At 46.2% G+C, this 27,699-nt stretch overlaps 1 protein-coding gene across 8 annotated transcripts in view; it reads left to right on the top strand.

Moving 5' to 3' along the window:
* The window catches only part of TBC1D1 (TBC1 domain family member 1), a 227,330-nt gene that overhangs the window by 158,889 nt on the left and 40,742 nt on the right, over positions 1–27,699 (top strand). For all 8 annotated transcript variants that reach the window (XM_065907586.1, XM_065907585.1, XM_065907587.1 and 5 more), the window contains 2 exons: positions 20,412–20,597; positions 27,322–27,483. In XM_065907586.1, coding sequence (XP_065763658.1) covers positions 20,412–20,597; positions 27,322–27,483 — 348 coding nt within the window. The remainder of the gene's footprint in view (positions 1–20,411; positions 20,598–27,321; positions 27,484–27,699) is intronic.

Consider the following 27,699-nt stretch of genomic DNA (forward strand, 5'->3'; position numbering starts at 1 on the left):
AAGCTATGACAAACCTAGACAGCATATTAAAAAGCAGAGACATCACTTTGCCGACAAAGGTCCGAATAGTCAAAGCTGTGGTTTTTCCAGTGGTCATGTATGGATGTGAGAGTTGGACCATAAAGAAGGTGAGCACTGAAGAAGTGATGCTTTTGAACTGTGGAGCTGGAGAAAACTCTTGAGAATTTCTTGGATAGCATGGAGATCAAACCAGTTAGTCCTAAAGGAAATCAGTCGTGAATATTCATTGGAAGGACTGATGCTGAAGCTCCAATACTTTGGCCACCTGATGGGAAGAGTCAACTCATTGGAAAAGACCCTAAGCTGGGAAAGATTGGAGGCAGGAGGAGAAGAGGGCAACAGAGGACAAGATGGTTAGAGGGCATCATTGACTCAAGGGCCTTGAGTTTGAACAAGCTCCGGGAGAAGCTTCCCTGGTGAAGGACAGGGAAGCCTGGCGTACTGCAGTTCGTGGGATCGCAGTCAGATGTGACTTAATGACTGAACAACAGCATAGTTTCAGAGCATAGTTTGGAAATTGATTTAAAAAATAAAATTTAAATTACGAAATATAAAACCCATGGAACCTTTGCCTCTACTTCTGCTAGCTTAAAAGATCCTGTGTTCCATCATCTCAGATTGCTCTTTACATACAACTGAAAACTGTTTTTCTGAAATTGTAATTGATAAGTTATTCCAAATCAGTGTGTTCTGTTTCTAAAATAACATAGTTTGTTAAAGTTTAAACTCTATGGTTGAAGTCATCTTAAGGTTTCTTTTTTTTTTCCTTTTTCTGAAGAAGTAATGTCCGTCATACAGAAAAGCCAGCATATGATGGTGTCTGTCTGTAGTGGCATAGTGAGCCAGGTCATCTCCCTCTAGCTGCCTCTCTGTGGAGGCTTTTGCTTTTGGCTTTTGCCTTCTTGTGTACCCATATTAATATCAACTCTAGTTCACTGCCACGGTCCCTGGCTATCCCACCCTTAGCCTCTCCCAGGTCCTTTGGTTGTGATCCATAACTTTCCTACTAGCTGTGGGTCAGGAATGATTTCATTATCATCTTTTTGCTGCTTCACTCTTTCTGGAATGGTGTAGTTCTGTCCCCATTCTCTTTGGCAGATGTGTCTACATTGGTTTTTTCCTTAGATTACAGACTTTTGGATGGTGGGTAAAAAGACTTTTTAATTTTTTGCTTAAATACTTCCTACTTCTCTTACGATACTGAGTTCTGTGGAGCTCACTAAAGTCTCCTTGATGTTGTTGGTAGTTTAGATTATTTGGAGCTTTTCGTGTTAGAAAGACTAGGGGTTCTTAATTCAGCACCTCATTTTCCAGATGAGAAGACTGAGGCTCAAAGATCATCACGCCCGCAGGAGCCTTGCCTCGTGTTTAGTGTGTTCAGGGTCAGCACCCTGGTTTGGGCCAGTCCCAGAGCATCCTGGTTGGAGCCCTGGATGGAATGGGTCTGGTCTGCGAGTGCCCTGTTGCTTCTCCCCTCTAGGACCTCGGGCCTGCTACCACACCTTATTCCTCTGTAAGAGGAGTGAGCTTTAACTGTCTCCTACGAGAGGCAGTACTGCATAATGCATGCAGGCTTGGGCCTAAATAAGGCGGAGGTGCCTGCCCTGGAAAACCCTCCCAGGTCTGTGGGGTAGGCACAGGGCCTGGGGATGTTGCGGTTTCATGTCTCTGCATTGGAATGACCTTTGGGAGGATATCCTGGAGTCTCAGATCTTCATTTTACGTCAAGACTCCTTCCATGCACACCCGCCCTTTCTGAGTTGCCAGAGTTTTAAAAATGAGCCCAGCGGGCCTTTGTTTTCTCGATGTGTTGTGAGCCAGAAACAAGTGAAGCTCAGGGCCGGCTGATGAATCCTGTTGTAATGCGTCTGCCTGCAAGTGGCTCCTGGCTGCTTGGGGGGAATAGGGTTGTGAATAATTTCAGGAGTGATTGACTGGAGAGTTGGCTGTAACATCCTGCTTAAGAGTGTGAATTTTCAAAAAATGGTTTTAAGTTTTGTTTTGTTTTTTTTGGTTTTTTTTTTTTGGTTTTAAGTTTTGAGTTGTGGTAAAGAAACCAAAAATCACGTAACACAAAATATATCATCTTAAGCATTTTTCAGTGCATAGTCGGTAGTGTTAAGTATTTTCACGTGGCTGTGTCTTGGGCCCGTGGGACTTTCTAAACTTGCAAGACTGAAATGCCGAACCCTCGAACAGTAGCCCCCACTCCCCGCCTCCCCTGCCAGTCACCACTCTTCTTTCTGTTTCTATGAGTTCGATGACTTCAGTTACCTCCTGTCAGGGGGCGTCATAGAGTATCTGTCCTTCTGGGACTGGCTTATTTTACTTAGCATGGTGTTCCCAAGGTTCATCCATGTTAAAGCATATAATAGGATTTCTTTCCTTTTTAAGGCTGACTACTATTCCATTATATGTATATAGTGCATTTTGTTTAACTATTTGTCTGTGACTGTTTAGGTTCTTTACATCTCTCGGCTGTTGTGAGTAACAGTGCGTTGAACATGGGTGTGTGGATATCCTTCCACGATCCTACTTTCGATTCTTTTGGATACGTACCTAGAAATGGAATTGTTGGGCTCCATGGTGGTTCTATTTTGAATCTTCTGAGGAACTGCCATGCTGTTTTCCATAGCAGGTACGCCACTTCACGTCCCCACCAGCAGCGCCCAAGAGTTCCAGTTTGTCCACGTCCTCACCATCCCTTGTGCTTTCTCTCTCTTTTTTTTTTGAAGTGGACATCCTAATGGATACGAAGTGATATCTCGTGGGGGTTTTAATTTGTGTTTCTATAATGATTAGTGATATTGAGCATCTTTTCATATGCTTTTTGGCCATTTCTGTATCATCTTGGGAGAAATGTCTATTCAAATCCTTTCCTTGTCTCTAAATTGAGTTATATGATTTTTTGTTGTTGCTGAGTTGAAAGGAATGGCTTTTAAAATCAGACCGTTCTTGGCTTCAGTCCCAACCCCTCCGTTTGTGAACTGTTTGACTAAAGACACTTGCCACAGAATCCTCAGCGATCTCGCGGGTGTGATAGTGGTACCCACTTCATAGAGTTAGGGATGTTCGGCAACCTCTGAGGAAGGACCCAGGAAATGGGAGCTAGTGCTCCATGATAGAGTGGTCTGTTCCTAAGAGGGACTTGAAGGAAATGAGAATACTGCCTTCTCAGTCCCCTCCACAGACGGCAGCCGCTTTGAATTCCACCTTCCCTTTGATCATCACTAGACTTCCAGGACCAGCGAACGGTTGTGCTCGGACACTCAGAGACGCTGTGTTATACGGAGGACACTCACGTTACCAAAGAGAACATCTGGCATCCTGGGCGGCGTGCTGGTGGTTTGCAGAATGGCTTCAGCTTTTTGGCAGAATGCTTGTCATCGTCCGAAGTCACAGCCAGAGGAAACCTGGGTCCTTGGGAAGCCGCTCCACCCCAGGTGCACACGTGGGGTCCAGGCGCCACTTCGCTGAGTGGCCCTGCGCTCTCAGTTCAGAGACGGGAGAGCCGTGGGCCGTGAGTGCTCTAAGGGATGCAAGGGACTGGTTTCTTTTCAGACTCTTGATGAGAGAGACAAAAGACCAGGAATCATTATAAAGAAATTAGTCACAGATGTCTCGCTCTTTAAAATCATCCCCCGCAAGAGGTTAGACAGCATGTGGCTTTCACGATGTCCTGGAAGTTGACAGGCGCAGGGAGCTGTGACCTGGCCAACCACGCCCGCGGTTGCCAGGCTTCAGGGGGTGGGTTTCCCCCGGGCTCACCTTCCCTGGCATTAAACTGAGTGTGCCTTACCTGGCTTCTCTGTGTTCTGCCAGGATGTTTCAAAAACTGTCTGTCCTCCGGAGTGGCAGGGAGGTAAGTCTTGACCCGATTGCTTCGTCGGTTCAAGCTCAGCAGTCAGCTTCTCCCCTCTCTGTCCTCTGCGTAGGTGACACTTCTCGCTTCTTACTCACCAAAGCTCTCAGTGTGCTGACATTTACCACATTCGGTGATGGTCAGAGAATTTCAGTTTCCCCTTTAATGAGTTTTCGGGCACAGTAAATCATGGTAATGGTCTTAAAATTTGCTTACCTCAACATCAGTTTTCAAAGAGCATTTGAGCTTGGCATGTCCACTGTAAGTTATGTGATTTATAAAGTGAGGAACTGTTTGAAACCTATTGAAGTTTTGAATGAGTATCAGTGTATGACTCTAAGGGTACCGAGACATCTCAGTGATCGTATAGTTTCCATCTTCTAGTTGAAAACATCAAAGCTCAAAACTTGACTAAAGCCAGAACCCAAGTTTCCCCACCGCCCAAGGGTTGTGGATTCCCAGGAAGAATGCCGCCTCCCAGGCTGATTTCTCTCAGGACACAGCCCTTAAAAGGAAGGCAGTGAGGCCGGGGCTTTCCAGGTGGACCGGTCACATTTCCACATATAACCCGACGAGCATTGTGTGGGATTGGGGGAAGGACTGGGCTCACTATTTTAAACTTCTTATTTCATACCATGGACTTCCCCATCCCCTCTCCCCAGAAAGGCACAAAAGTATTTCCTAACTTTTTAAGTCCTGAGCTTCCTTTCATGGATTCCGACCTCAGATCACATCCAGATAAGCATTGTGTAATGGGATGGGTGGGGGAGATGATTATTTAGTCACAGTTGCAGGAGAGGCCGGAGGGAGGGCTTCTCGCAGTTCCTCCCGGTCGCTGACTGAGTCAGAGTTCACTTGGGGCCTCGCGCGGGCCCGGCCCGGCCCGGCCCCCCGCCGCCTTCCTGGACCACCTGTCCTCCCGCTGCCCCTCTGGCCTTTCCCCTCGGTCACACATCCCCTCTGCCTCCCGTTCCTCTCTGCTCCCGCTTCCCAGCAGCTCCCCCGTCTCAGCGGCTCCTCTCTGGGGATGACAGGACTGGGATGTGACTCGCATGTGGGTTAGTCGAGTCGAGTGACTTCCGGTGCTCCTCTCCGGAGACGAGGCTGAGTGTGTCTGCCCCACCCAGCCCTTTGTTCGGGCCCTGGGGTCAGGGTCCCAGCGTCCACTCCTGAGGGGCGTGCCCAGGGCTTCAGACCCTGTCAGAGGGCATTGAGGATGGAGGCCAGTGCGCTGCTGACAACCATCTGGAAGCCACGTCCGCATGTTCAGTGAAAGCAGAGAGCGTGAAGAGCGCTTAGCTTTGGGAAGTGGGGCTGTAGGTAACTCTTCTCCTTTCTTCTTTTTTTTTACTTTCATAATTTTAGTGTCTCTCATTTCTCTGCAGTCAGTTAAAGCAGTACCCTTTTCATGGGGGGAAAAACCAGTCAGCATTCCTAAAAGTCTTCACCTGAGCCAGAAGGTAAAAAAATAGGACTTCCCTTCTTGTGAATCACCATTTTATCATCTTCCTGGTCCCTCAAGACTGGACCCCACCGAGGCAGCTCTCCGCGTCCCCTCTCCTCCGCGGCCCCTGTTGCTGTCCGCGCCTCCTCCTCCCTCGCAGCCCCTCAGGGTCGGGTCTTGGGGCTCAGCCCTCACACAGGGGCTCTCTATGCCTCAGTCTCTGTCAGCACATCGTCTAGGAGCTAACATTGTTTTCAAGTGAAAGTCCAAAATTTACAAAAAGATCCATCCTCTGCCAGCGACAGGAGGAGGGAGGTCTGTATAATCAACGTACAGAGATTCTGAGTGTGAAGTTGTCTGTGGAATGCTGTCCCAGGCATTGTGTTTAATGCTCGATAAAGGAGCATGAGGTGTAGTCAGGGAGAAAAAGGATGGGAGCTGCTGAGTGTGGACATGGCCTGGTTTGGGTCTGACTTGGAAGGCTGTGGCTGCCGAGGGGAAGCGCCTCTTAAATCCCCTGGGGGACTTTGGGTATCGTCTTGTGTTGGTGCGGTGCTGTTCTGTGGCATGAACCTTAATGATTTGGGGGTTACAACTTCATCAGGATAAAAAGATCCTTTTCTACTCCAAGCTTCCTAAGTATCATTTAAGTACAAATTAAATAACACTGAATCTGTCCATCTATATTATAAAAGTCTCAGTGACAGAAACTGTCTTAACTCTTGATTCCTCCGCATAACTTTAGTACTTTCTTGCCTTGAATGTATTTTCTCCAACCTTATGTTGAAAACTCGTGTTTGTCTCATGTCTTGAGGCTGTGGAGTTGTCCTGTTTTTCTTCATCATCTTACAATTGTTGAAGCGATTTTAATTGAAAGATGGGTTAATCCGCATTCTTGTGGGGACTTGGAAGCACGTGTTTGTTGAGTGTGTAGCTGGGTGGTGTCTTGCAGCTTGTTGGGGTGGAAGAAACTTCCAAATCTGCCTCCTGGAGCAGAATAAGATGTAGCCTAGGTGTCCAACTCAGGACCTGGCTTATATTAGACACCATAGGACTGCCCGGGACAGTCTCCACGTTCACGGCACAGACGGCAGGTTCAGGTGGATCCCTTGTTCTGATCTCCGGGTCTTCCCTTCTTACAAGTTTGGGTTTCGCCAGTCCACCAAGACTCAAAATACCAGTTTGTTCCTTTAGGTCATAATAAAACCTTGTTATCTGTGCTTTCAGAACTTTTCCTTTCTTTATTTCTTATTTTTTGTTTTTTTTTTTTTTTGCTGCTGACCTCTTTTTTAAGGAAACTTTAAAGAGGTCTTATAAAACATTAAATCAGACCTGCTATGCTGAAATGGAGTGGAAGAGTAATTTAGAACCACATGTGCTCCTGCTATGAACTGGATGTTTATGTCTCCCCTAAATTCATATGTTGAAGCCCTAATTCCCTGTGTGTTGGTATTTGGAGGTGGGGCCTCCTCGGAGAGGTAACTAGGTTTAGATGAGGTTCTAGATGTTCAGACTGGGCAAGTACAGTGGAAAAAGATGAAATGAGGACTAGAGTTAACAAAGAAATTGCAAGTTATAAAAGAAAACACCTCATAAATGACTTTGGAAGGGAGAGAAAGTCATCATCATCAGGAAGTTTGGATTCCAAGGAGCCTGTGTCTGCGTTGCCAGCCGACGTGGAGACAGATGAAAGTGTCCTCATGAGAAGCCAGATGCAGATCACCTACGGGAAGAGCAGCATCGCCGGTGATTGGTATGTTAAAGAAGTCCCCGGGCACCTTTGACAGCCTGGCATCCGTCCCCAAACCCCCAATGAATCCAGAAGTGTAGTCGATGATATTGGGACCAACAGGCCAAAGGCTGGAAGGTGTCTCTGCAGCTTGGGGCCCCCCAGCTGAAGAAGGGTGTGATTTGCAAGAAATGTGCATCTTCGTTGGAGTCTCGTCCTCCGTGTCAGCCCTGCTGGCAGCGGCTCCGTCGCTGTGCGGCAGGTCATCACATGTCGTGTCTGCCTGTGGTCACAGCTTCATGTCTGTTTTCTCTGCACAAGTGTCTAAAGCCCGCTGGGTGGCCTCCAGGAGGTGTTGGAGGGAGGGGTGTGCTTCCTGGGTTGAACTCAACTGTTTGTAGCTAACTGATCTTAGTGAACCTAGAGATACATGGAATTTTGTTTGTTTTTAAGATGAACATTTTGAAAAGCACAAGTAATTTATGTTGAATGCTAAAGAATCCGCATGCCAGTGCAGGAGACTTGGGTTTGATCCCTGGGTCGGGAAGATCCTCTGAAGGAGGAAATAGCAACCCCCTCCAGTATTCTAGTCCAAATCCCGTGGACAGAGGAAGCTGGCGGACGATAGTCCACGGGGTCACAGGAGTCGGACGCAACTTCTGACCAAACGAGAGGTAGAACCTCCAAGGTGGGATGAGTGCTTTCCTTTCTTACAAGTGAAAAAAAAAAAAGGAGAGACCAGAGTTCTGTCTCTGTGATGTGAGGGATATAGCAGGGAGGAGGCAGACCTGGAGGAGGGCATTCCTCAAGCCCCTGGCCCTCCCAGCCTCCAGAACTGGGAGAAGTGAGCCACCCATCGTTGGCACGTTGTTGCAGCAGCCTGAGCTACGACCGCTCCGCTCCCCGTGCCTCTCCTGCCCGCCACGTGGACTCTGCACGCGGAGCGTCCCGGGTACAGTTTAGAGACCAGCCCTCCACATGCAGCCCCTCTGCTATCACCCGGCTGTGGCCTGATCCTCCTGACGCCCTGTGCTGTGGTCGGGGGGATTTGAGGGCGAGGATGCTGCTTTCCTCTCTAGGCTTCTTCTCACCTGCCCAGGACGACGGAGGCCCAGAAAGGCCCCTCGCCCTCAGGTGGGGTGTCTGGGGCTGGCCTGCTGGGAGGAGGCACTGGAAGACACATGCTAAACAAAAGAGCTGCTTTTGTGCAGATGATTGAAAAGCAGGAGTGGAGAAATGGTGAGCTTATCTGCTAGTTGTGTAGTTTTCTGTGTCAGATGACTCATCGGTCTGTGTTTCTGACTATTTATGTTCGTATCTGGGGGTTTTCTGGAAGGAAATTTATTATCACTGTAATTGTGTGGGTGGTTGATCTGGGTTAGCAGGGAGGGACCACTTTCTAATGCATTTCCTAAGAAATGGTATTAATTTTAAACAATTGCCTTTGACAGAGATAAAAACAAGGTTGGTCTTGGTGTTTGCAAGGCATGCTGTGTTACATTCAAAATTTTTATTTAATGATCAGGTCATCCGTAATGAATGGAGTCATTGCTGAATTAATTTGAAAAGTACCCCTATTCCCAAGTGTTATATGAAACCACCAGTTAAGGTAAACCTATAACCTAGAATCCGTGTTCCAGTCATCAGAAACCCAGGCTGTGGGTCCCGCCCCCCGGGTTGTGATCTAGCAGGTCTAAGGTGAGACCAAGAACCTGCAGTTCTGACCAGTCAGCAGGTGCTACGGGTGCTGCTGGCCTGCAGACCTCACTGTGAGAACTTCTCCTGTGGACTGAACCCGCGGCCTGGGTTCTGTGGATGGTGCCCCCACGTGCTGGCATGGGCAGCGGGATCAGGGAGACGTCTCCTCCTAGACGCCGACAGTGAGGTCCAAGCAGTGTGGGCTTGACCAGCAGCTCTCATCATGGAGGGTCAACCGTGTGAGTGGTGAATGTCGGGTGGTCCCACCCCTTTTTAAAAATCCACGTGGACAAGCTCTTAAGGGCTCAGGTAGCAGCTGGGGCAGATCCCCATGTGGTCAGTGCTCACGGGCTGCTCGTTTCTCACTTCTGCTCTGGAGCTTCTGTTAGGATGGCAGTCTTGCTTATTTAGCACAGGAGACCCTAGCACAGGAGACCCTTCCCTCTTTGACCAGACTCATTTCTTACAATCTGTATGCCCTCCTTCAGTTCCCCCCCCCCCCCCCCCCCGCTAACTTTCCCAGAGTCACATGGAACTGCTCGAAACTCCGCGGGAGTTCACCGCGATGTGTCGTTTGAATTTCCTCCATCTTCAGGGAGTGGCCTTCCTGGTCACCTCGCAGGGCTCAGTGCCTGGCCATCCCTCCACCGCTGCCCTCGCCCCACCCCAGTGGAAGGGGCAGCCGAGGGGCACCTCTCCTACAGGGAGGTCTTCCGTCACTGCCCTCTGCGCTTTGGCCACCCCTGTGGGCTCCCGTCCTGCCACTTGTCATGCTGACCTGGCACGGTGGCCTCCTCAGCCCTCTCCTTGGGGACAGCAGTTGGTTCATTTCATCGTTGGTCTTGGAATGAACTAAATGCATGATTGGACGATGAGCACTGCCATTTGTAATGTTCATATTTTATATAAAAAGTCATGTATCTGCATAAATGTCAGATGCCTCCCTTTAGATAGCTATATATAAGGTTTATATAAAGTTTTTAAATGGTTTTTCTTAAAATTGAGAATAAAGCGGCTGAAGAGAGCTGAGCCCCAGTCACTTGGGCCTGGAGTGGTCTGCTGCCCGGGGCCCTCGGCGTCCCTTCCTCCTCCTCGGCCTGTTTGCCCTTATCCCCTCCACCGAGCCCGTCCTTCCTGACTTCTCTCCCTCCCGCTTCACGTTTCCCAAGGGGCTGCAGGCTGCCGTGACCTCCTGCTCCGCTGAGCTGCTCTCGCATGACGGTCAGCCCCCCGGCATACCGTTCTCAGGATCTTAGCAGCTCTGCTGGAGTTGCTGAGGGAGCATGAAGGACCTGGCAGGGTTGGGAGTGACCGGAGGAGTCTTCTCAGAGGGTATGACCTCAGCTGAGCTCTGGAGGAGGAGGAAGGGAGTCAGCCACACAAACAAAGGCCAGAAGGGCCACGCAGCCGTCCTGAGAGTGGCCAGGCCTCTGCAGCGCTGGCTCCTCTCGTGACCACGGGTTCCGGATGCAGCCCCGGAGACCCGGGACCACGCTGTTATTTTCTTCATTGAGTACGTGTCTCTCTTCCCCAGTATCCTTCAGTTAGCCAGTCTTTTTTATCCTGAGCCCCAGTCTGATTGTGGAAAAGTCTAAACAAAGATTTCCCCAGCTTCAGGTTAAGATGATAAAATGCTGATGACGGTGACGCGCGGCTCAGCACGTGCCCCTGGCCCAGAACTGTTAGCGCCCGCAAGGGTTCGTCACACAGTCCCTGCCTCGGAGCCGTGCGAGGCAGACGCTGTTGTCCGCTGTGGACGAGGAGGTCGGGGCACGGAGCGGTCACGGGGCTGCTTTCTGGGTCAGGCAGTGGCAGCACACGTGTCATCAGGGCCTCGTTTCCCCCTTGGTTCATTCCTGTCACCCCGGGGCACTGGGAGGAGCCAGCCCAGCTGCACCAGCTTGCCAGCTCTGAGGCTTACCAGGCGGCTGGAAGGGTGAGATGCCCGGGTGCTCAATGCTGCCTGGCGCAGGGTAAGTGCTGGGGGTGAATTGCTGGAGCCTCACTGTCCCCGTGGGAAAAGGAGGGGACTCGAGCTAAGTCATCCTCTAGTGTCCCTCTCAGCCCCACATTCCCGTGCTCCTGCAAGGGCTGAGGATTCCCTCAAGCCAGGGCAGGGAGGGCGGGTGAGCAGGAGTGTCCCCTGGGGGCAGGCCTGGTCCGGACGCACCCCCCGCCCCCACAACACACACCCCCAAAGGCCTGTGATGGTGGTGTGCTTCTCCACCTTACTGTGTCTCATAAAACTGCAGGAACCACAGTTTGAAATTCAAGGTTATGTACGTGGTAACAGGAGAGATGAAACTAGGACGAAGATGAACATTTCATGTTCCCTCTGAGGCTGAGTATTTGTTCCTCTTCATAGTTCTGTTGGGGCTTCCCTGGTAGCTCAGCTGGTAAAGAATCCGCCTGCAATGCAGAGACACCGGGTTGATTCCTGGGTTGGGAAGATCTGCTGGAGAAGGGATAGGCTACCCACTCCAGTATTCTTGGGCTTTCCTTGTGGCTCAGCTGGTAAAGCATCAGCCTGCAATGCGGGAGGCCTGGGTTGGATTCCTGGGTTTTGTTGTCTTTGATCAAGAAATGGGAGTCCTGACCTTTGATCCTTCCAAAAAGCATATTATCATCTCCCTTGCAGATGCAAAAACAAATGCCATTCTTTCAAAGGGTAATTTATCCAGGGCGCTAAATAAAGAATTCGCGTGTCTGCAGCATTTCTTGGTTCTTCTCAAGCTTCCATAGGCCTTGACTTTCTCAGGCACTTCCTCCCCCTCTGGGGCGGCGCTTCCCCCTGAGCTCTCACAGTTCAACCCCAGAGGGAGGCCCCCAGGCTCCCCAGGAGGGCCTGCGTGCACCTTCCTTCCCTCAGTCATCTTCTGCCCCTGCCCGGCTCTCCTCCCTGGACTGCCATTGCCCTGTGCCTTCCTGCTTCTCCATGAGCTGTCGTCCCAGCCCCTCACCAGACTGAGTCCAAAGGTCATCTTTACAGACCCTTGGAAACTCAACCCCACGTGCCAACTTTGGGAAGTCATAGGGATAGAGATCTGTAGGGCTCTTGCATTTGTTTCCAGTTTGTGCATTTCTTGGCTGCTTAAAAAAAATCGTGTGCCTCCCCATTACATCTTACTCCCACTGCACCCCATCTCAGGCAGAGGTAGGCTCCCTGTTCTGTCTTCAGAGCTTTCTCTCTTCCCCACCCCAGCCCTTCTCCACATTGTTTCCTAATAGCCCTTCATTTGTCAGATCTGCTAAGCTCTTCATTCCCTGATGGCAGGGGTATCATTCCAGGGCTAAAGAATGCAAAAATGAGATAAATTTTCTTCTAGAAATTGTAAGAGCCCAAATTTTTCCATCATTCCCACTGATTAATACCTAAATAAGTCGGTCAGGCTGTCAATAACCTGGGCAGGACCATATTCTTTTTTTGTCTGCACACCGTCTGGTCATGAGCAGAATGACTCAGTGCATAATGCTCACCTGCATTTCTTGTGGTGCTGCTCTTACAGGAAATGGCTCTTATTATTTCCACCCATCTGAATATTACTTGTCCTTAAAGCGCAACCACCAGTTCCAGCAACCTGATGCTGGTATGAATGACAGCTGATATTTTACTGAATGCTTCCTCTGTGCCAGGCTTCCCCACCCGCACATTTCCATATGGAGGAGGTGTTCGTCTCTGAGTGCGTCCGACTCCCTGCAACCCCATGGACTGTAGCCCGCCAGGCTCCTCTGTCCACGGAATTCTCCAGGCGAGAATACTGGAGTGGGTTGCCATTTCCTTCTCCAGGGGTCCTTTGCTGACCCAGGGAGCAAACCCAGGTCTCTTGCATTGCAGTCAGATTCTTGACCATCTAAGCCACCAGGGAAGCATCTACATTGAATGCTCATGCTAATGCTCTGAGAGGCACTCTGATGCAAATTTTGCACGTGAGAGTGCAAGTGTAAAGTGTTCAGATCACCTGTTTGAGGTTAAGTAGCTCGGTTAGTGGTGGAGCTGGGATTTGACCCCAGACGTCTGGCTCCAGGACCCAAGGCCTTGACTTGATGCTCAGGAGATATTCATTTTCTTTGCTGAACTTCTTGTACACTTTGTATTTCTTAGCAGTCGTCTACTTCTCTCAGTCATCCTTGACATTTGAGGAACTGTGTCATGTTCATAGGGCTTCTGGATTTCTAGTAGCAGGTGTCAAAAACTTTAAAATACTGGTTTTTAAAAAATGAAAATTCTTTTTTCTCATGCTCAAGTTGCCTCAGCCTTGTCTGACTCTTTGCAACCCCATGGGCCAGAGCCCGCCAAGCTCCTCTGTCCATGGGATTCTCCAGGCAAGAATACTGGAGTGGGTTACCATGCCTTCCTTCGGGGCATCTTCCCAACTCAGGGATCAAACTGCATCTCCTGCATTGCAGGCAAATTCTTTACCACTGAGCCACCTCATATAATGCAACTGTAGAAAAATAGCAAGTTTTTTTTTTAAATTATTTTCCATAAAGCATCCGAAGAAGTCAGGGTAGGGTGCAGAGAGATGAATTCATTTCTTGGTGACTTTCCTGTGTGTGTCTGCTGTTTTCCCAGGCATGGAATATAGCAGGGACCGCCGATATCTCTGCTCCCCTGGCATCTGTTCTGTTGTAGGAGAGGTGAGGCTTGTGCTTTGTAAACAGTTTGACAGCATTCATTCAAGGACTGCCTCTTTCTTTCTTAAATCTACACGTCCCTTTTCTTTTTTTTTTTTAAAGAAATTTGCTTCAGTTTTTGGTACAACAGATGCTGCAGATGTGAATCCCTGTTGTTAACTTTTCTCCAGAGATTAAATGTTCAGTTTTAATTCTTGTTTCCAGGGTCTGTGGGACATAGTTAAAACAGAGGTTTGAGAGTAACTGGAATTTTAAACGTTTTCTTTCTCTTTTGGCATGGGAAATCAGGATTTTTCAAAAGGGATGGAGATAGTTATATAATGCTCTATCGTGGAATGAGAAATAAAAGCAGAATATTGGTGAGTACTGTCTCTTAGAAGGTCTGTCTCTTCCTTTTCTTCCGGCGGCTCCTCTTTCTTACAGGGGTACTTAACGCATCATTTAATGTCATGTCTTTAAAAGGAGGAGAACTGCAGTTCACACTTGGAATCAACGTCTTGTGAAAGTGCGAGAAAGGAGCCCTCCTTGTATTCCAGACTTCACAGAGCCGGAGGCTGGACAGGTGTGAGGCCAGGCACACGTTCCTTTTCCCCCGGCCCTGTCACACCAACGATGCGCCATAACGTTCCTCCCCACACGTGTGTGTGCAGAGGGGACGTGGCAGCAGAGAGCCGCTGAAGAACAGTTGGGCATCGACAGCAGTGACACCCCGGCATAGGTCATATTTATGACTCTCCTGAGGATGTTATAGCAGTGATTTAGGCAGAGGCAGCTGCCTCTTAGGGGCCCTGAATTATGGCTGGTTAAAAAATTCTTAGAACCCATTGAAGGCTATTGTTGCTGAGCGTCTACATAATTTAAGCCCTCTGCATCCTGTCTTTATAGGAGATGTCAGAATAGTAAAAGCCAGTCCCAGACTGGCCTGTGCCTGCAGCCCTGCGGTTGTGTGGCTTTGCAGACTTCAGAGAGACGCTGGCACTGCCTGCGGTCTCCGCAGCTGGGTTGGTCAGAGGTGAATGCCATTTCCCACATTGTGCCCCGAGGGGCCGGAGCCCAGAAGGTGTTCGTGTTTGCAGAGGTTCACAGAGAGGGACTGACCAGCCGGCCTGGGGGTGGGGGAGCCGGCTCTGACTGCACTGAGCCGCCCTCTTCCACCTGAGCCTCTGGCTGACTGCCTCTCAGCACGGACATAAGTCGAGGACAGAAGTGAGGTCCCCACGTTGTCCTGGAGAATATTAGAAACATCAAAGCATGTCTCAGACCCCCAGGCACATCTCATCCTGGGTACATATAAAGGTCTCGACAAATTTTGGCGTCAACGGCTTAGGAACTATCCACGTTAACTCATGCATGTGTTTATGATTAGGGCAAGGTCCGAATAATAAAAGCAAGCCAGCAGTTGTCCAACATTTTCATGCTATCCTCACCCTGCCACTCTGGTCCGGCCCCTGCATGCAGGAGTGTATCCCTCACGCAGCTACGCCCCAGACACGCATGCACACATTTGAGTGATCAGCAAGTATAGCCTTGTTCCAGATCTGGGTCTTTTTCCATTGATGAGATTAGCCAGGTCACATTTAGAATAAACAAATGTTTATCCCCTTTGTGTAAATTACTAGTAACTAGGTTACTGTTAATATGAACAAAAGATAGTATATTTTTAAAAATTGTTACAGACTAGGACACCAGTAATTGTTATCACATAAAATAAACTTGGTGAAGGGGGTATTTTACCCCTTCCCAGGGTTTAGGAGCGAGTAAGTGATGGGTATTTTATTCTGATTCAGGTTCTCACTGGAGGTGATTTTGTCCTCCTTGGTCCCCAGTGGGCATTTAGCGCTGTCTGGGTGTTTTTGATTGTTAGTGCTGGCATGAGTGGATATCACTATCCTCTCGTAAGTAGTACCCAGGGATGCTTATAAACATTCCGCAATGCACAGAACAGTCCTCTGTGATAAAAAAAAATTAGCCCAAAGTGTCAGTGGTCCTGCCGATGAGACACCCTGCTGTAAATTGTTAGGTTTATTTGCTGAGCTGTATAGCGGATTAGCCTTTATTGAGTTAGTTACACTAGTGCGCATAATCCATTGTGTTTTGCACTGGGCCTTGGTACCCTGACCAGGATTGGGGCGAGCTCCAACCATGTGTGAAAGCCTGATGGCGACCCTTGGACTATGTTCTATGGGCCATAGGACAGCCAAAGAAAATGAAGAACTGACATGATAATAAGTACCTAGGGTCGCGGGAGGGGTGAACAGTAAAAATGTGTGGAGCCCAGTTTTCCGAGTGTGTTTTGAGACCACCAGTGGTGGCATCCCCTGGGAGCCTGATGGAAATGCAGACGCTCAGGCTCCCCTCAGACTGACTGAGTCGACGTCTGCATTTCTGCAGGATACCCATGTGCGTCTGCAAGTTAGGTACTGGGTAAGCATTTTTTACTTGGAGGAAAATATATCTTGATTCAAACTGTGGCTCTGACTTTGACCAGAGGTGTGACCTTGGCCACGTTATAAAACCTCACTGCACCTTAGTTATTTTACCTGTAGCAAGGGGATAACATCACCCACCTCTTGAAGTGGTTGTGACAATCAAACAGGCTTATCTGTGCCGAGGACTCATCACATGGTAAAAGCTCAACGAACTGAGCTGTGATGAATAAAAAGAAAAAGAAGGCGAAAGTAGAGAACCCTTTTGTTGTTCGGTTGCTCAGTCGTGTCTGACTCTCTGCGACCCCGTGGACTGCAGCATACCAGGCTTCTCTGTCCTTCACCATCTCCCAGAGTTTGCTCAAACTCACGTCCACTGAGTCAGTAATGCCATTCAACCATCTCGTCTTCTGTCATCCCCTTCTCCTGCCTTCAGTCTTTCCCAGCAGCAGGGTCTTTTCTAGTGAGTCTGCTCTTCGCATCAGGTGGCCAGAGTATCGGAGCTTCAGCTTTAGCAGCAGTCCTTTCAATGAATATTCAGGACTGATTTCCTTTAAGATTGACTGGTTTGATCTCCTTGCCATCCATGGGACTCTTGAAGAGTCTTCTCCAACAGTTCAAAAGCATCAATTCTTTGGCGCTCAGCTTTCTTTATAGTTCAACTCTCATCCATAACATGACTACTGGAAAAACCATAGCTTTGACTAGACGGACCTTTGTCGGCAAAGTAATGTCTCTGCTTTTTACAGAGAACCCTAGGGAAGTAATTTGTGTCTTAAACCTCACAGTCATCATCACCAGGCAGTGCTTGGACTCTGCAAATCTGATTTCTTTGAATAGGAAAATAGCAGAAGCTGGAGTGTCATAAGCTTCTGTAGACTGTGGTTCTTGTCAGCAGCCTAGATGGCAGAGAGAGGGTGGGTCTGGGGACCAAGCAGCCAGCATTCCTAGACACGTTCCATCTGCCCAGCCTGAGGCACACTGCTCTGTTCATTCTGCCGCAATTTGAAAGTTAACATAGTAGGAATCTTTAGGACACTGAAGGAGGAGGAAGGCTGTGGCTGACAGGAAGGATGCAGTTTGAGGAAGGAGACCACGAGAGTTGAGTCCTCATCTTACTGATAGGGTTTAAGGATGGGAAGGAGTCTTCAGATTCAGTCCACTGAATGCTCAGGTGACGGGGCGGTCCCTGGGTTTTTTCTGTATACACATGAAGGTCTGCTGAAATCCGGCTCTACGCACCGCTCCTGCGCCTGCCGCATCACCCGACAGCTCACGAGTTACTTTTCGGAAACAAGAATTTTTTATGAACCAGAGGGAGGGTAAATACTTCCAGTATGAGATAAAGCAGAACTTGAATCATAACTGCAGGGTCCAGCAGAGTGTCAGCAGCCAAGATGGTAAAAGAAGAAAACAGACAACAGAAAAAGGGAAGGGCTCAAGTGGAAGACTTCGTGCTGCAGAATAAGATTAAATTGATAATACTGACTAAAGTTCCTTTTGAAAAAGGGATTAATTTAGACTGTATTATGTTCAGTCATGAGTGCCCCTCTAAGTATATAGGTTGTGGGAGGTGATTTGTCTTCTAAGAGTTTTGCAAGAGAACATTTTTTCAACCTTTGATTTAAACCAGAACAGGTTTGCAGTATTTTATTTATTTTTCAATTATAAAAATGTTTATTATCACAAATTTTAGAAAATTTTCAGGAAATACAAAGATGAGTGGCAATCACACCAAACCCAGAACCTGCCAATCTCTTACTCAGCTATTATTTATCAAGCCTGTTGGGTGCCAGGACTGCGTGGTGCTGGACAGACCCTCATGGACAAGAAGGCAAAGTTCTAACCTCTGAGCTTACCGTTGAGTGACTACATTTTGATGTGTTTCCTTCTAGTATTTTTTTGTCTGCCCTTAATATGTGGTAGCCAACAATAGGAGTTAGCATTCCCTGCATTCCTGTATGTTGGACCCTGTTTTAGGTGGTTTGTATGTATCTATTAACTCAGTCCCTGTAACACCATTATGAGGGAGGGGTCATTATTCCCACTTGAAAGATTGGGAAATGGAGGCTCAAAGAGGCTAAGAAACTTGCTAAAGATCACAAAATCCACAAATGAAGGGTCTTGATTAAAACCATTAAAAACCAGGCAGCCTGACTCCAGAGCCTGACCTATTAATCACTGAACTGTCTGCCTCTCATAATATTTACAAAATTGAAATCATACAGTATAGACAGTTTTGATTCCTGCTTTTAAATTGACCATTACACTGAGCATCCTCCTGTAACATTCATAAATGGTTCTATTATTTCTTACCTCTAAAAACGTACAATTTTAGTTCATTTGTTTAATAGGCTCACAACGAAACAAGTGTAAATAAAAATGTGATAAGTACTCTTAATGGCTTATTATTTTTTTAAATTCACCATTTTTAAGAGGAGTTAAGGTGGATGACTTACATTAGGAAATTAAACATTTTGTGGCTTATGCTTGATTTCACAGCAGGAAGACAAACCTAGCTTTAGATAAAAGGCAGTGGTGATGACTGTTCTGTAAATTAGACATAACATGGAATTGTGTTAGAGCCGTTGGGTGGAAGAGAGAGTGTGTTGTCTGGTGGATGGTTGTCAGGCTCAGGTTGCCTGCACAGGCTTTTCCCTGCACTGAGTCAGATGAGGTCCACTTGTAGGGGAACTTAACGCTGCTCTTCATGGCTACTTTCATGGTGAGCCATTGGGATGTTCTCTGTGCCTGTCTATGAGGCATTGGTTACTCTAACACTGCACCAGCAACATCATGTCTGCAGTTGGGAAAGGCACAAATTCTTGAACTGTAAAGAGATTTCAGCTAAGAAATAGAAATTTGAAAATTGATGGCATAAGAGACATTTGCATTGTGAAAGTGGTAATCACTCAGTTGTGTCCAACTCTTTGCGACTCCATGAGCTGCAGCCCTCCAGGCTCCTCTGCCCATGGGATTTTCCAGGCAAGAATACTGGAGCGGGGTGCCATTCCTGTTTGCAGGGGATCTTCCTGACCCAGGGGTCGAGCCTGGGTCTTCTGCATTGCAGGCAGACTCTTTACCAATTGACCCACCAGGGAAGCCCCTTGTAGGTGTTTGTAATTGTAGGAGTATCTATAGACAGCACGATCTTACTGTCTCACCCTGGACAAATTACCAGGCTTCTCTGACCCGTAGCTTTCTCTTCATGCTGATACTTGCCTTCTGGATTTGGCATCAGGATGAAAGAAATCTGTCCATATGAACACCTGACATGGTGCCCAGCGCTTGGTAGAAGAACTATTAATGATCACTGTTACTATTGGCAATTAAAGATTAAAAGCTTTAACCTTCTTTTAAAGCACCTAGCCGTGTAACGCAGCGGTTGGGAACGGTCCTGAAGCCAGACTGCTTGGGTTCCAGCCCTGGCTCTGACTGCTTCCTGGCTGTGTGGCGTTGGGCAAGGCACGTAACTGTCTGCACTTCAGTTTGTTCCTCTTTAGAACTGAATAGTTATATCATACCTGCATCTGAGGGTGGCTGAGAGGTAAATGAATAATTATACATAAAGCCTGCAGAACAGTTTGGATCAGAGTGAACGCTACATGAAAGTTTTCTGTGATTATTAATCATATAGTCATTAATTCAGAAAAAGGTAAAATATTATACCTTACAAAGTAGGTGTCTTTGCAGATTTCCCCAGCTGCTGTGACTTCTTACTATTTGATGTAGCAATATAACTTGTTAGACGTTTGTAGCTCAGGTGTAGTTTTTCAATTCATAGTAAAACTTGAATTTTAAATTTAGTAATGTCATTTTTAATATCTGAATGAGCAGAATTTTCTGATTAGGGACTATATTTAAATATAATTTTTTATTGAAAAATGGCCATTCTGGATGTGGTATAGGTATACAGTGGAATACTTCTCAAGTCATTAAAAAGAATGAATTTTTGTCATTTGTTACAGTAAGAGATGGACTTGGAGGGTATTATGCTTAGTGAAATAAATCAGAGAAAGATGAAAACTATATGATCTCCTTTCCTTTACATGTAGAATCCAGAAAATACAATAAACTAATAAATAAAACAAACAAAAAGACTCACAGAGAACAAACTTAGTGGTTCAGGGGGAGGTGGGATGAAGGGGAAGAGGATAAAGAGTGCAGACTACTATGTATAAAATAAACTCCAAGAATATATTATACAACACAGGGAGTATAGCCAGCACTTTGTATGAATTATAAATGGAGCATAGCCTTTAAACATTGTGCATCACTGTCTTACACAGCTGTGACATATAATGTGTGTGCTCAGCTGTGTCCAACTCTGCAGTCCCATGGACTGTCACCTGCCAAACTCCTCTGTCCTTGGGATTTCCCAGGCAAGAATACCGGAGTGGGTTGCCATGCCGTGATCCCAGGGGACCTCCTCGACCCAGGGATCGAAGCTGTGTCTCTTGCATTGGCAGGCGGATTCTTTACCACCGTACCACCTGGGAAACCAACATATAATACTGTATAGCTACTATACTTAAAAAAAATAAAAGGAAGAAAAGTAAAAGCTGACCATTCTGAAATGCCCTTTTCCCTCCTCAGATTACTCAGAGCTGGGAGAGCTTCCCCCACGATCACCACTAGAACCAGTTTGTGAAGATGGACCCTTCGGCCCTGTTGCAGAGGAAAAGAAAAGGACATCTCGTGAACTTCGAGAGCTGTGGCAAAAGGCCATTCTGCAACAGATACTGCTGCTCAGGATGGAGAAGGAAAATCAAAAGCTGCAAGGTTGGTCTTCTTTTTTTAACACTGAACTGGCCTAATGGCCAGTTTAATTGGTCCTGACTCTGAAGTGAGACACATCAGACATAGATGTGTTATTAAAACGAAAAAAGCAATGTTCTCCAACATACATAAATACACACATTAAATGCCTGTTTTAGTTTTTTAAAGTAAAGTTAATACCTTTTAGTTTCTGGAGGTTTAATGATAATTTCACCAGTTGTAGTAAGTTGAATCTTCTGAGAGACATCCTTCAGATGTAAGCTTTAACTCTCTGAAAAGCATCTTTTGTTTTCTTCTTTCTGTTTGTCCTTGCTTTGTCCTCTGCTGTAGTCTTTGCCTGGGTATTAAGTGTCAACAGATCCTACTTAAATCATTATAGTTCATAACCTCATTATGTACTTTTTTAGTGAGTTGCAGGTAACATGAAAAACAGAGGACTAGACTTCAGGTTAGCTGAGTTCTACCTGTATTGATATTCAGGTTTTAGATAGACTGATTCGCTTAATCCTGGTGACAACTCCAGAAGTTAGGTAGTAGCCTGAAGAGAAAGCTGAGGCTCAGAGCAGCTCCAAGGTTGCGTTAGTGCCAAATTGAGACATGAAGTCTGAAGTTTAGATTTTGTCCATTTCCTGATTCCAGTGGTCATTTGAATCAATAAATATTATTTTCAAAGTAGCTGAGGAGCTGTGTTTTATGTACCCTGATAGTATAATGGAAAGAACATGGGTCTTGGAGTACAGAGAGTTGCCTGGATGTAAAATAAGGAGGATTTTGGTTGAGAAATCTGAACATACTCTTTAAAAGGGAGGCTTGTACACGCTGACCCTGTCCACAGCAGCTTTGGAATTACTTTCTGTTTTGTTGAACTTGCTCCTAGACTGCAGATCTTCATCTTTTACTGTAGCGTTTTTATAGAACTCAAAAGTTCAGACAACAAATCTGCTGAATAAGGTTCATTGTCCAAATGAGTATAGCATCTTTGACCAAAAGCAAGGAGTCAAATACAAAGTAATAAGACCTTTTGATAAGAATAGTTGAGCGGTTGGAATGGTCTATTCACGGGTGTCATGACCTCTCCAGTACCCAGTATTGAAGCTGAGAAAGACAGCTCGTCCCATGAGGCTACTGTGGACAGAGATGCCACGGTGAGGGGAGTTTATAGCAGTGAATGCAAAGTTTTCTCCCAACTCTGTTTTTCTGTCATTTTGTTGCATGTTCTTGAAAGTAATTCTAAGAGCAGATGTCTAAAACAATGATGGCATCGCTGAGTGTTCCATCAGCTGGATGACAGCTTTGGAGCAGAGCCCTCGAGTCATTGGGTGTTGGTTGGCATTTTTGTTGAAAAGCTGAAAGGCAGTTATATTCATCATGTAGCCCATAAACCTTGATGCTTATCCTCTCCAGTCTCCTTGCAGATGGCAGCCGTGGGAACTCAGAACGTATTATAAAATGTAAAGGATACTGGCTGGGTTCTTGCGAATGTGGGGAGGAATCATGACTGTAACTGATGATACAGGATCAGATTGCCACAGAGGCAAAGCTTTTGTGAAGCTGTGCAAGTGATGACCAGGCCAGCTAGAACGGATGGGGAAGGGGTCCCTCAGGTAGCGGGAACACCTTGCTGGGTGTTGCATTGAGTTCAGCAGCCCTTGCTGGCGTCTTCATCTGCTGCTTCCTTATTTCATCCAGCAGAGTTCTGTCCTGTGTGGTCTCTTTATTTTTACTGTTTGAATCTCTTTCTTTCCTTAGCTCTATAAAGTCCAACATACTTTTGTGGTGAAAGCATAATAAACTTACTAAATAGCATTTAGGAAGCATTGTGTACAGTACCCATATTGCTGAGGAAAATAATCACCAATAATAGCCTCATCATGAATCGTCTAAAAACATTTAGTAGGTTTTCTTGGGGTGACATGAGGGGTGCAGAACCTTATTATTAAATGCAAAAGCAAGATTTGACAAAAGCCAGCCAGAAGTTCACTAGAGAGAATCATTCTATTTTTTTTTTTTTTTTTTTTTTTTTTGCAGCTGGGAGAGACTCTTGCAATTGATTAAGGGTTCAGGCTGAATTTCATGCTCTTTGGGAAAGAAAGTAGAGGAACATATACAAGGAGTTTTTTCCCATGGTTAAGGCTTTTTCTTGGCTTTGGAATGCATGGATCAAATATTTATTACTATTCTTGGAGCATTACATTCAAGAAAGAATCAAACCCTGTCATCTGAATACTTCACTTACCTGTTGACCATTGGAAGCTGAGTTGTGATTTCCTCAAGGCTGAACAGCTGATGTTCAGTGGTGCTGGGGCTGAGATGCACGGCCTCTCTCGTGGGCCCACAGCCCTCTGCAGCACCCACTGCAAGGCCCTTTCCCCAGTTACGCACGATGGAGCAGCCTGATGCTGGACAGCAGGGAGACTCACCACAACCATGGGTTTTGGTCAGCACTGTGTTGCTTTTGGAATGAGCCGTATACTTAACATTGCAGATACTTGTTCAGTTGCTGAGTCCTGTCTGACACTTTGTGAGCCCATGAGCTCCAGTCAGACTTCCCTGTCTTTCACCATCTCCCTGAGTTTGCTCAAACTCATGTCCATTGAGTAAGTGATGCCATCCAGCCATCTCATCCTCTGTCGTCCCGGGCTCCCCCTGCCCCCAGTCCTTCCCAGCATCAGGGTCTTTCCCACTGAGTCGGCTCTTCACATCAGGTGGCCAAAGTATTGGAGCTTCAGCTTCAGCGTCAGTCCTTCCAGTGTTTATTCAGGGTTGCTTTATTAGGATTGACAGCAGTCAGTCCTTGCAGTCCAAGGGACTCTGAAGAGTCTTCTCCAACACCACAGTTTGAAAACATCAATTCTTCAGCGCTCAGCCTTCTTTATGGTCCAGCTCTTTCATCCATACATGACTACTGGAAAAACCATAGCTTTGACTATATGGACCTTTGTCAGCAAAGTGGTATCTCTGCTTTTTAATACACTGTCTAGGTTTGTCACAGCTGTTCCTCCAAGGAGCAAGCGTCTTTTAATTTTGTGGCTGCAGTCACTGTCTGCATTGATTTTGGAGCCCAAGAAAATGAAATCTAACTCCACATTTTCCCCATCTATATGCCATGAAGTGATAGGACTGGATGCCATGTTCTTAGTTTTTTGAATGTTGAGTTTTAAGCCAACTTTTTCATTCTCCTCTTTCACTTTTATTAAGACGTTCTTTAGTTCTTCACTTTCTGCCGTTGAAGTGGTATCACCTGCATATCTGAAGTTACTGATATTTCTCCCTGCAGTCTTGATTCCAGCTTGTGCTTCATCCAGTCCAGTGTTTCTCATGATGTACTCTGCATGGAACTTAAATTGGCAGGGCGACAGTATACAGACTTGACATACTCATTTCCCAATTTGGAACCAGTCTGTTGTTCCATGCCCAGTGCTAACTGTTGCTGCTTGTTCTGCTTACAGGTTTCTCAGGAGGCAGGTAATGTGGTCTCATATTCCCATCTCATTAAGAATATTCCACAGTTTGTTCTTTTGTCCTTTATACTGTGTGATCCACACAGTCAAAGGTTTTAGCATAGTCAGTGAAGCAGAAGTAGATGTTTTTCGGAATTCCCTTGCTTTCTCTATGATCCAATGTATGTTGGCAATTTGATCTCTGATTCCTCTTCCTTTTCTAAATCCAGCTTGTACATCTGGATGTTCTCCCTTTATGTACTGTTGAATCCTAGCTTGAAGGATTTTGAGCATCCTCTTGCTAGCATGTGAAATGAGTGCAATTGTACAGTAGTTTGAACATTCTTTGGCATTGCCTTTCTTTGGGATTGGGAAGAAAACTGACCTTTTCCAGTCCCGTGGCCACTGCTGAGTTTTCCAACTTTGCTGGCATAATGAGTGCAGCACTTTAACAGCATCATCCTTTAGGATTTGAAGTAACTCGGCTGGAATTCCATCATCTCCACTAGCTTTGTTGTAGTAATGCTTCCAATAACGCCCACTTGACTTCACACTCCAGGGATATCTGACTCTGCACACCATTGTGGTTATCTGGAGCATTATGATACTACATCTGCATAATGGTAACACAGTGAAGTTTGAGTTTTAATTGACGTATAATTGAAGATATTTTTAAAAGTTTTTTTTCCTGGTTAAACAAATACCACATGTTGGTTATAAAAAAATTAGATAGTGTGGTTTTTCTAAAATTTCTACAAGTTTGGATGTCACTTAATTACTCAGCCTCCCAGCCCCTTAGCCTTCCTAAGCTTTCAAGAGATGGCAGCAGTCAGAGGAGCATCTTGTCTGTGAAGTTCAGTTCAGTTCAGTTGCTCAGTCATGTCCAACTCTTTGTGACCCCATGGACTGCAGCATGCCAGGCTTCCCTGTCCATCATCAACTTCCGGAGCTTACTCAGACTCATGTCCATTGCGTCGGTGATGCCATCCAACCATCTCATCCTCTGTCATCCCCTTCTTCTCCCACCTTCAGTCTTTCCCAGCATCAGGGTCTTTTCCAATGAGTCAGTTCTTCGCATCAGGTGGCCAAAGTATTGGAGCTTCAGCTTCAGCATCAGTCCTTCCAATGAATATTCAGGACTGATCTCCTTTAGGATGGACTGGTTGGATGTCCTTGCTGTCCAATGGACTCTCAAGAGTCTTCTCCAGCACCACAGTTCACAAGCATCAATTCTTCGACGCTCAGCTTTCTTTATAGTCCAACTCTCACATCCATACATGACTACTGGAAAAACCATAGCTTTGACTAGACGGACCTTTGTTGTCAAAGTAATGTCTCTGCTTTTTAATATGCTGTCTAGGATGGTCATAACTTTTCTTCCAAGGAGCAAGTATCTTAAATTCATGGCTGCAATCACCATCTGCAGTGATTTTGGAACCCCCAAAAATAAAGTCTCTCACTGTTGCCATTATCTCCCCATCTATTTGCCATGAAGTGATGGGACCAGATGCCCTGATCTTAGTTTTCTGAATGTTGGTGCAGGCCAGGGAAGCCTGGCGTGCTGCCGTCCATGGGGTCGCAAAGAGTCAGACACAGCTGAGAGACTGAGCAATTAAGTGTGCTTCGTCTCATTTATCTTTCCAGGAGCGACTCAACGAAATAGCGGTAATTCCTATTAAAAAATAATTCAGGGTGCAAAAGTCCTTTGCCCAGCACATCCTACTCTGCTGCCCTGGACAGAGTAACGAACCTGCTCAGCCTTGGTCTTCTCCAGAATAAGATTTGGTGCTAGGGAGGTGTGTTTATGGGTCAGGGGAGAGCAGACTTATTCGAGGTGCATGCTGACTTACCAGTGTCTCTGGGACTAAGAAGAACTCTTTGCCAATGAACTAAACAACTGAGATGAAATGGACAAACTTATTGAAAGATGCAATTTATCAAAACTGAAATAAGGGGAAAAAAAGAAGTCTGAATGTTCCTATATTTGTTAAAGAGATAAAATTTGTATTAAAAATCTTTCACACAAAGAAAACTCTAGGTCCAAACAGCTCCACTGGATTCTATCAAATATTTAAGGCCCCTAATTGATACATCCCTAGAAAACAGTGTGTCATTCATCACAGCAAGTTCTGCAGTGTGGTGGAGAACAGTAGAGAAAGGCAGGGGGTTTAGGCCCACTATGCCTTCTGCTTGAGCCTTGGATGTTGAGCCCAGTCCTCTCATTCAAAAAAAACCTTGCCTCAGATTCATGTTGATATATAGCAGAAACTAACATAAAATTGTAAAGCAATTATCTGTCAATTAATAAATAAAAATGTTGTTTTAAATGATATTATTGAAGAAACATAAAACCTACCTCAGAGTGTTGTTAACATTAAATGTTACTAAGTATAAAGTCCTGAAGACTTGCAGTATTTGTTTATTATTGTCATAAAGAAGACAAGTTCAGCAGCTCTGCAGAAGCCTGTATATTGGCCCCTGCTTGGCTATGTCTCCTACCTGCTCTCCCCATAACTCACAGTCCAGATGGGGGATGTGCTGTGGACGGGTGTGGGGCTGACAGCATCGCCCCTGTGGTCTGAGTCGGAGTGAGTGGTTTGGTGGGAGTGAGGCTATCAGTTTTAGTCCTTCTTAGAATGTTCACATTTCCTTTCCTTTATTGATCCCCCCACCTCCAGTTTGGTGACTCAGGTAGAGTTCTTCCTAGTGGACCTGTAAGCTGAAAAAGGTAGGAAGTAGTAACTATCTTTATATATTTGAGAAGATGCCATGTGAAAAAGGTAGATTTATTCTGTTCAGCCCCAGGCAGCAGAAACTGAGGAAGGGTAGATGTTATCAATACTTAATGGAGGTTTGGCTCCAACTAAGAAGGAACTATCCTCCAAGAGCCTCTCCTAGTTTAGGTGAAGTTTTGTTGAGGTCTAATCCTGCCAGGCACCAGGAATTCTAACACACAGTTCTTGCCTTTGACATGGTCACAGTTAATATAGGGTAGCTATGGAGATGGATAGGATTGCACAGGTGTAGTATAGTTTAGCAGAAGAGCCAACAAAATCCACCGGGGATGAAGGAATAGAGGAATCAGGGATGCCTCCTGGGTATATAGCTTTTTCTGTGATAAGAAAGCTGGGGTGGGGCGGGAACCGGTCTTCACCTTGGACCTGTTAAGCTGGCTGCAGCTGCTGGCTACAGGCGTCTCAGTGGTGGTGATAAGCAGGCAGCCTTGCTGTCAGACAGGAGACGCATAGCCATAACTCACTAACGTGCTCTTCAATTGTCTGTTCTAGCCTCTGAGAATGATTTGCTGAACAAGCGTCTAAAGCTTGATTATGAAGAAATCACTCCTTGTCTTAAAGAAGTGACTACAGTGTGGGAAAAGATACTTAGCACTCCAGGAAGATCAAAAATTAAGTTTGACATGGAGAAAATGCACTCGGCTGTTGGCCAAGGTAAGCCTAACTGGGAATCAGTCCAGTTGGCCTCACCCCTCATTGATGACTAGGGAGAAGTATGGAATAAAAAAAAAATTTTAGGTTCAATTTCAGCAACGATCTCTCTCCCATTTATCATGTCTTTACCCGATTTGTTTCCAGATGTTTTCATCTCAATTTCTCTTAAATTACAATTTCTCTTAAATTAATTAAGGAAAGAGAAAGAAGAAAAAG

Source organism: Muntiacus reevesi, chromosome 16, assembly GCF_963930625.1.
Source record: "Muntiacus reevesi chromosome 16, mMunRee1.1, whole genome shotgun sequence".
NCBI lineage: Eukaryota > Metazoa > Chordata > Mammalia > Artiodactyla > Cervidae > Muntiacus > Muntiacus reevesi.